The 9,430-nt window shown below is 50.8% G+C and overlaps 1 protein-coding gene across 2 annotated transcripts; it reads left to right on the top strand.

Moving 5' to 3' along the window:
- The first annotated feature begins 3,185 nt into the window (after window positions 1–3,185).
- Window positions 3,186–7,093, top strand: LOC117890947 (long-chain fatty acid transport protein 4). 2 transcript variants are annotated; one of them, XM_034796082.1, is made up of 4 exons: window positions 3,186–3,309; window positions 4,840–5,095; window positions 5,152–6,628; window positions 6,692–7,093. In XM_034796082.1, coding segments are annotated over exons 1-4 (2,043 nt in total). In that variant the 5' UTR covers window positions 3,186–3,308; the 3' UTR covers window positions 7,001–7,093. The 2 variants fall into 2 exon arrangements, with proteins under 2 accessions (XP_034651973.1, XP_034651975.1); XM_034796084.1 differs by lacking the exon at window positions 3,186–3,309 and adding an exon at window positions 4,671–4,769.
- The last annotated feature ends 2,337 nt before the right edge of the window (window positions 7,094–9,430 follow it).

The following is a 9,430-nucleotide window of genomic DNA, read 5'->3' as shown; positions in this document are numbered from 1 at the left end:
ATGATATGACATGCCTTGATGGCTAATTTATTGATTGTATTTATAATTTATTGATTAGTATTTATTGTATTTATCTCTTAAACATAATAACTAATGTACTTTTACCATAAACGACACACAACCACGTAAATGTTGCATCTACAAAAAAGAAACAAAAACAAGAAGAAAACCAGCAAAAGGCTCAAAAGATAAACCCAAGAAATAAAGTGTTTTAAACCAAACAAAAGCAAACCCAAAAAGCAAATATTCGATCTATAGGAAATTCGAATTAGGAAATTACATTTCGATGTGTGGCGTCCTGGAACTGGCCATGAATTGCGCATTAGTGTGAGTGGCAGCGTCTCTATGTGTGGGTGTGTGCGTGTTCGTGTGAGTGCTACAAAACCACAAACTACTGTGATGAAATTTTAATTATCGTCACTCAGCTGTGCCCTGTGTGTGTCTGCGGGTGTCCTGTGTCCGCCTGCATAGCATGGCACACCTGCTGCTGTCGCATTGCAAGCCAGCAAGCAAAAGCTCGTTAGACCCCGCCCCCAAACACCACTCTTCCCTCTTTCTCTTTCTCTCTCTTCTGTCTAAAGAGCACCCACAACATTTGTTGCACACGCACACGTTGCCTTGCGGCTGCTTACCCACACACAGTCACAGGCACAGACACAGACACAGAAACAGTGAGTCAGACAGAGAGACACACAGCAGCTTGGCTTAACTTTGCTTTTGTCTCGATGCCGTGCGCTTTTTAGCAACCCTTCAGCCCACAACAATGATGATGATGATGGCATTTTGCTACCTGACTGATTTCCCAAAGCCTCAGCCACCGCTCTCCCACTCCCACTCCCACTCAAAATCCGACTCCCCCCCCACAACTTCCGCTGGGACGATCATGGACACTGGGATGCCGGTGGTACACATTGAAATGGCTGCTGCACGTCCGGCGTCCGGTGTCCGGCATCCAACTTGCATATGCTGTCATTCTCTCTGGCAGACGGCCCTCTCATCTCCCTGTGCGGGCTGTAGCCTTTCGTTAGCTTCTATTTAACATGCAGTTATCGTTTGTTATCGCCAGCAGCCACAAGGCGCTCTACGTACTCAACCGGCTGCAATGTGCACAGGGGGAGACGACACAGAGACCGTTGACAATAGATGGACACTGAAAGGGAGCACAAGCAAGCAGGCAAAGCAGTGGCCAGGGGCTCAGAACTGTACCCAGGATACTCTATAAAGTGGCGACCAACAAAGGCAAATCATACCCTACCCTGGAACTACTGGGCCATACTAAATGTACGCCCATTGTTTTTCCAGCTACCATCGATGCCAATGCATTAACATTAAAACTTGAGCACAGAAATTTTAATTAAAATGTGACAGGCCAGTGGCGCACACAATGTGCCCGCCGCTCGGGATATCTTGGGCCTGTTGTGTCTGGCATAAAAATATTCATCATAAGTGCCGGTCGCCCTGCGATGCTCCACCAGGCACCAGGCGCAGACCCAAAGCCCACGCCAGAGCAGAGCAGAGCAAAGCCTGGACAGGCCAGGCCACAGGACGGGGCACCGACGCAGCCAGCAATTGTGCCATTTCAATCGACATCTGTTACTGATTTCAAAGAAACTTTTGTTGACAACACAAACAAATGCCAGGCGTAGTGAGGAGTGCGGGGTGGTGTTGGGCAGGGCAGGGCAGGGCGAGGTGAATGTCGCCTGGGGGTCCAAGGTACGAAACGTTTGACGCTTGCCTGCGCACGACTCTGGCTGCCCTCCTTATCCTCATCCTCATTCCAGCCATCCCCTGAAACCAGACTCAGACTCACAGCCAGAACTCACGTGTGCCCCAAAGTGCCGCACAGCTGACGTTAACGTTATCAGCAAGCGGTGCTCTGTGTCTGCCCTTATCCCTGCCTGTGTGTGTGTGTATGTGTGTGTGTGTGTGTCGGTTTGTGTTTTTGTTTTTGCCGGCTACAAACAAAGTTGACTGAGGTTGCCTCTCTCTCTCTGTGTGTGTCCTGAGCCTGCATTTGAAGGCTGTGCAGCAAAGGCATGGCATGCGAGTGTACAGGGCGGAGAAGCAGGAAGAACACGCGAGACAGGGACGGAGGGAGTGAGCGACAGAGAGAGAGAACCGAATGTGAGTGTGTTTTTGGCGGCGCCATTGTCGATAATAACGATGGTCGGGATGGAGCCCTGGGTCGGGCGGGGGTTCGAGTCTGGGCTGAGAAGCGGCGGGGCAAGTTGCCGCTGCCGCTGCCAGTGCCGCTTTTGTGCGCGTAACATGTGTCAATTACAGGCATTCCCACACACAATCGCAACTCAAACACACTCACACACACACACACACACACACACACACGTGCATTCGCTCACTTAGTTTCGCCCTCACACCGTCTATAACTCAAAAGCTGCCAAAAGTATGCGCACACTTTTTATATGCGCCAACCGAAAGTATGCACATATTTTTTATATTTCGGCTGCCGGCATTTGACAGCTAAGCGACGCCGACGGCGTCACAGCCGCTGCTGCTGCTGCTGTTGCTGCTGCTGCTGCTGCTGTTGCTGCTGCTGCGCTGCTGCCTGCGCTGCTCTATGTTAATTTATTTTGACATAGGCATTTCTTTAAGGGGCAGGCAGCAGTTGGGGCAGCGACAAATTGGTTTTTGGCTTTTGTTTTTTCCATCGCCCCATCGGGCCATGCCAGTGGCATATAAAAAATGTTTAATTAAAAAAATTCGACAAGCGAGAGAGTGCTGCAAATTTGCTGGAATAGCCGGAAAATGCTAGCAGGTGGCTGCAACACGTGGCAACAGTCAATCGAGTGTGCGGGGAATTGCAAAAACTTTGAAGCTAACATTCGCTTTCCAAGTGATTAACAATTCTCAATTGGTATGGCTGCTGATTGGATATTTAGGGTATTATAGTAGCCTGAACCACTTTAAATGCTTACCCACCCAAGGTGTATTTATGTACGGTATCGCACTCTCCCTGGCTCGCGCGAATGACCAAACAAACAACTAAACTGATGGAACACATTCGAATATCGTGAGAGCTTTCTTGCTTGAAGCCACCACCTTTTTGTGTTATGCTTTGAGCATCCCGCTCTCCCACTTTGGAGCTTACATTCGAGAGAGCGACTCTCTGAGAACACTGCGCAGCAGCTTCGGTTATAAAAGACCGACGGCCGGCCACTGCTCTGCTCAATTCCACGATCCGCTGCCGGCAGCGCTGAACGTTTTCGCGATCTCTGTTTTCGAGTGTTGTTGTTTGCGTGCTGTTTTGCTGTTTTGCCGAAAGAACCGTTGGCGTTCGTGCAGTAAAAAGTATGTCAAAGAAGAGGAGAAGAGAACAAACACAGCAGAGTGGGCGCTGCTGCACTGACATTGAAAAGTGAATTGCATTGATCATGACGGGGGCTGACACGCTGACAACCACGAATCGCTCAGAACTATTGTGTAAATGGAATAAAACTTACTCGCGGTAGCCATGGATGACCACAGCACACGTAATGTAAAGCCCGCGGAAGGCAGTGCCAAGAAGTGCGTAGTGAGCTGTGAGCGGAATACGAAATAAGTCAAGGTCCCAGCATAGACGCCACTCGATCGCAAACAAATCACACATGCATACATACATACATATGTACATAACATAGTGTTCGTGGTGTAGATATGTATGTACATAGAGATAGAGTCGCGCATGTCCATACTGGAATTCTCGCGAGTAGCAATGAACTTTGTCTCCGGTCTGTCCGTGGTACTTGATAGCTTCGTTAACCCTTATGGAGGGAATCACTGTGCCAAGGCTGTGCCCGGAACCAACGCAAAACGGTTTCAATTTTGAGCAATAGAAAAATCTGAAAAAGTGAGCAAAGTAATTTGTAAACCGGTAAATGGAATAGGGTACGCTGACACCCCCTTGGTGACAGTTTTTGCTTTGATTTATCACTCGCTCTTGAATAATTAAAGCTGCAACTTTTCCACCCAGCAATTGTTTTGCTCTGCCTGCCCCATTGTGATGTCAGCTGTTTTGCGAGCAGCCCCAGCTCCAGGTTCAATGGCTCTCAGTGCAGTTTTTATTTGCCGATAAGTACATGGCACCCACTCCACTTGCAGACGCAGCTTATCTTAATGGGCATATTGGGAGATTAGTTAAGATTTCACTCTCGTTGAGGCGTAAAAGTTTCCACGCTCGACTGGCAACTATGACTGCTGCGACTTCCCCTTCGTGCCATATAATTTATAGTGTAAGTCATTAGGTTAGGTCGTCAAAGTTAAGTGAATATAATACGAGCCAATTAGCGCCATGCCCAAGAAAAGGTGTCATATAAGCGCACAAACACAAAGCTTAAGGCGAAACTACTTGAAAGTGCTTTTCCAATATTATATTTATTCAAATAAAAACCAAACCAGACTCGTTGCCTGTAATTATATGAACATTTGTACATAGACTCCATTCAGCGTTATGGTTCCAGCTCAACGATCAACGATCAACGATCGATCTGTTGCTGCACCCCAAACCCTGTTTCACAGTGTATTTTCCACATTTGTTCGACTTTTCACGCCTCAACTATCTTAAGAACATGTCAATACCCCACACCCACCACAACAGTGATAAGAACTCGCGTTCCACTAACTTAATCGCTATCAGGGAAGCGCCGTGACACGCATATCGGAGGTCCCCACACTATCAATATTCAGTTGGTGCTTGACGGTTGCCCTAGGCAAGTGGGTTATCATTGGGAAGGAAGGGTGTTCAGAGGGATTGCCAGTGTGTCAGGTGTCAGGTGATACATTGCCAGCCTTGCCTTTGCTGTCATCCGAATGTGGTGCTAATCATGGATTTGGCCTTTGCAGTGAGTGAGAACAGAGGTGACGGAGGTGACCAGGAGGACGCTGGCACGAAATGGAAAATGGAAATTCAACTGGAGCTCAACCTGAAACAAAAGCTTGCCACACGTCTGGGCACCCTGCTTGTGGCATCTTTGGTTTATTTCTGCTTCTGCTGCGATAGTGCCGTGGCCAGCCTCGTTTTTGCAGTGCTTTTGGCCCTGCTGCTGCGGAGTCCCACATTTGTGTTTGCTCTGGTAATGACAGCCCAGCGGGACATCATGTGAGTAGCCTCTCGAATCAGACAGCAATTCCTACCTAACTGGCGTCCTCTTGCAGGGCTCTGCAGCGCTTCCTGGCCCTCAATTTGTACCTGCTGAAGCGGGATCGAGGTGGATACACCGTGGCGCGCTGCTTCCAGCAACTCGCCCATTCGCAGCCCCAAAAGCCCTGCTTTGTCATGGACAATCAAGCGATCACTTATGCCGAGGCGCTGCTGCTCAGCCAGAAGGTGGCAGGATTCTTCAGCGAGCAGGGACTGCAGCGGGGCGACTGTGTGGCGCTGCTGATGGAGACGCGCCTGGAGTATCCCTGCATTTGGATGGGCCTCTCGCAGCTGGGCGTGATCACGGCGCTGATCAACTCCAATCTGCGCGGCGAGTCGCTGCTGCACTCCATCAAAGTGGCCAATGCCAAGGCGTTCATATTCGGCAGCGAACTGATGGATGTCCTGCAGTCGCTGATCGCAAATGAGCAGCTGCCATGCATTCCCGTCTATCAGTACACGGACAAGGAGCTGAGTTCCGTGCCTGGCCATGAGTTGCTGCCAGGGGCCGTCGATTTAAGTGATGCACTGACGACGCAACAGGCCTTGGCCCTGCCACCCTCCTGCGCGGCAGAGGAGGCGCGTTCCAAGCTGCTTTATGTGTACACATCCGGCACCACGGGACTGCCCAAGGCGGCTGTCATTACCAATCTCCGCTTCCTGTTCATGGCCGCCGGCACGTTCTACATGTTGCGCCTGCAACGCGACGATGTGGTGTACAATCCCCTGCCCCTCTACCACACGGCAGGCGGAATTGTGGGCGTGGGCATGGCTCTGCTCAATGGCTCCACGGTGGTGCTGCGCAAGAAGTTTTCGGCCAAGAACTTCTGGCTGGACTGCAGCCGGCACAACTGCACCGTGGCCCAGTACATTGGGGAGCTGTGCCGCTACCTGCTGGCCACGCCCTACACCCCCGAGCAGCAGCATCACCGCCTTCGCCTCATGTACGGCAACGGGCTGAGGCCGCAGATCTGGTCGCAGTTCGTGCGCCGCTTCGCCGTGCCGAACATCGGCGAGATTTACGGCGCCACCGAGGGAAACTCCAACCTGATTAACATCACAAATCGCGTCGGAGCCATTGGCTTTGTGCCCATCTATGGGCAGAAGATCTATCCCGTGCAGGTGCTGCGCTGCGACGAGGAGACGGGGGAGCTGCTGAAGGACCCACGCGGACACTGCATCCGCTGCCGGCCCGGAGAGGCTGGTCTGCTGGTGGGCAAAGTGGATCCACGGCGCGCGGTCAGCGCTTTTCATGGCTATGCGGACAAGGGCGACTCCGAGAAGAAGCTGCTGCGGAATGTCTTTGCCAGCGGCGATGTTTTCTTCAACTCTGGCGACGTGGTGGTGTGCGATATCCTGGGCTATTTCTACTTCAAGGATCGCACGGGCGACACCTTCCGCTGGCGGGGCGAGAATGTGGCCACCCAGGAGGTGGAGGCCATCATCACGAACTGCGTGGGCCTCGAGGACTGTGTGGTGTACGGTGTGCAGGTGAGTCAGTGCGGAACTCCCCCTGATAAGACAGTCCGATAAGCCGCTTATCTTCTCCATTAGATTCCCCATGTGGAGGGCAAGGCTGGCATGGCAGCGATTGTGGATCCCGAACGTAAAGTGGACATGGACTATCTCTCCATTGTGCTGCGGGGCAGCCTGCCGCCCTACGCCCGTCCCCTGTTCATTCGCCTGCTGGACGAGATTCCGCGCACGGCCACCTTCAAGCTGAAGAAGCGCGAACTGGCCAACGAGGGCTACGATCTGACGAGTCTGGCGGATCCCATATACTACCTGAATCGCGATGGCGTCTACAGGCAGTTGGGCAGGGATCAATATAGGTCCCTGCAGGCGGGCACAGCGGGACTCTAAGCTGATCCGCTTTTGATTTAGTTAAGAAATTGAATGTTTTTTCGTATGTCCAATTGTACTTTTTAACACTAAAACCAACGACTGATACCAAAAGATGATGGAGATGCCATGGCAAGCGGAAAGCCCTGCGCGTTCCTTGGCCATAAAGTGAGCGCTTAACCGATAATGGTAGCCAATACGTTTTACGGCCAGAAGATGCTGCCTCCGGCACTTGGCCGCTGCTCTTCTCTCCGCCATCCAGCAGCAATGCCGCAAGATATATCGAAAGTGTTAAATCCCCAAGATTAAGTTCTCGCTCATTGGCAGCTGCTGTTGCTGTTGGCTGTTGCTGCTGCAGGAGGAGTGGATGTTGGCTGCTGGGTGTTGCTACTTTTGCAGTTGCTGCTGTTGCAACATTAACGCCATTTCCGCTCACTGGCGGCAGCTGCGACTCCCGTTGCCCGTCGTCTAAGATAAACGATGTGCAAAATCCATACAAAACAACGGCAACAGCAACAGCAACAGCAGCTACAGAAGCAGCAGCAGCAGCAACAAGGAATCGTTGGTTGTGGCAACCGCAGGCAGCGCAGCGCATCGTCGTCGTTGTCGATATCGATGGCGAAAAAGTTGTGGCAGGCAATCATAAAAAACGAAGAAATGGCAAACAAAGCTGAGCACAAATTGCAACCCAAACGGCGTCGATGGGGTAGCACTGGGTGTGTGTGGCGAAGGTTTACTTGTGGCTGCATTTGGAGTGTGGCAAAGAATTTTAAGCGAGGTGCAAGGCAAGGTAGGGGCCACACTTAATTGGTAAGAGGTAAGAGTTTACCATCCATTGCATATCTAGCTGCCAGTTAAACGCGTCAACAATGTGTAGCAGCTTTCTGGCTTCGCTGCACATAAAGTTGCACCAGCAGCAGTAGCAGCAGCAGTGGCAGCTGCCGCCAAGCGTCCGCCCTTTTTGTTGCCTCTCATTTCCGTATTTTCGCGACGCCATCCTCGATGCCATAAACAAAATGGCAGTTGTGGGCCGCAGAGTGGAGTGCATGAATACGCGTATTGGCAGCGTTCGCACATAGCTAATAACAATAAAACCAACAACAACAACAACAGCAACAGCAACGAGGACGTTGGCAACTGCAACTGCAGTGGGAACAGCTGGTGGCCCGCTACTTTTGTTGCTGTTGCAACTTCGCGTGCAACGGCCCTGCGTAAGTGGGAAAATTAAAAAATTTTCAATAATTTTTTCGAACTGTTCGACGAACAGCGCGTCAGGCAGCAGGCTGCCACTGTAGTTCCTTGGTCTTGGCTTGGCCCTCCTTTCCGTTCCTTTTTGGGCTCATTTAGAAAGCTTTGCGCCGGAAGGACACAGCAGGCAGTGGCCGTGGGAGAGGCACGGCACGGGGAATGGCGATGGCGCCACAGCTGCCATTGGAATTTCAAAGCTATTAAAACGCTGCCAGTGGAGCTACTACCAAACGGGCACCAATGTTTCCTGCTGGCTGTTGCCTGCCACTGTCTGCTGTACACTCACAGAAAAAGGGTGGAGAGTCTGGTCTGCAATGAGTGTAGTTCGAAGCATAGTTATGGTATAGGAAACAAAATTTATTTGATTTACTTTTGTTCACATTTTTAATTGAATTTTCAATACTTTCCAATAATTTCTTTGTCTACTTTCAGGTTGCAGCGTTTGGGCCACCGCAATGGATATTATTTATAAACAAAACCCAAATATTTAGTGTATATTAAGATTCGTTTATGCTGCACTCCGAGCTGCTTTTGCTGTTGCTTCTACTTCTGCTCCTGGACGAATCGGTTTGGTTCTCGTTTGGGTTCGCCTCGGCCCGCTTTTGCTTGTATGCATTTGGGCTTAAAGGTTTTGCTTGCTTTTGTTTTTATGTTTCATGCTGCCACTGCCACTGCCCCCACCCGCACGGCACAGCACACCCTTCACCCTCCTGTACCCACGACTCCGCGTGGTCCTTGGCGAGCACGATGTCAGTTCGTGCTAATTACATTGCACCTGTGCATGACGTTTGATGTTGCCCTGTCGGAGCTTCGACTGTGTATGTGCATGTGCCTCCTGTGTGTTTGTGTGTTTAGTTTGTTTGGTTTTGGCCTTTTTGGGTTGCAGCAGCAGCAGCAGCAGCAGAAGGCAGCAAAAATTAATTAAAAGCCAACGTGCGGCGGCAATGCAATTAAAATCGATTTGGTTCGGGCATTCGACTGCCGAGACTCAGACTTGCTGCTCTGCTGCTGCTGCTGGACGGAGGCTGCTGTTGACATCATTTAATACAACAATACGGCAGAATTATATTTCATACACACACACACACACACACGTACAACTACAACAAAAACTTCGCACAATGCAACTTCCAATCCATGCGGCTGCTCCTTCCCCTGATTCTGCTTCTGCCGCCTGCTGCAATCTCCTTTTGTTTTGTTGGT

This window comes from Drosophila subobscura, chromosome E, assembly GCF_008121235.1.
Source record: "Drosophila subobscura isolate 14011-0131.10 chromosome E, UCBerk_Dsub_1.0, whole genome shotgun sequence".
Lineage (NCBI taxonomy): Eukaryota > Metazoa > Arthropoda > Insecta > Diptera > Drosophilidae > Drosophila > Drosophila subobscura.
This window is presented reverse-complemented; position numbering and strand designations above follow the sequence as displayed.

What these genes read in the sequence shown, in the direction of transcription:
- LOC117890947 (XM_034796082.1), top strand. An exon ending in ACAGCCCAGCGGGACATCAT is followed by an intron (nt 5,096 to 5,151) that starts GTGAGTAGCCTC and finishes GTCCTCTTGCAG; the next exon opens with GGCTCTGCAGCGCTTCCTGG. An exon ending in GTGTGGTGTACGGTGTGCAG is followed by an intron (nt 6,629 to 6,691) that starts GTGAGTCAGTGC and finishes CTTCTCCATTAG; the next exon opens with ATTCCCCATGTGGAGGGCAA.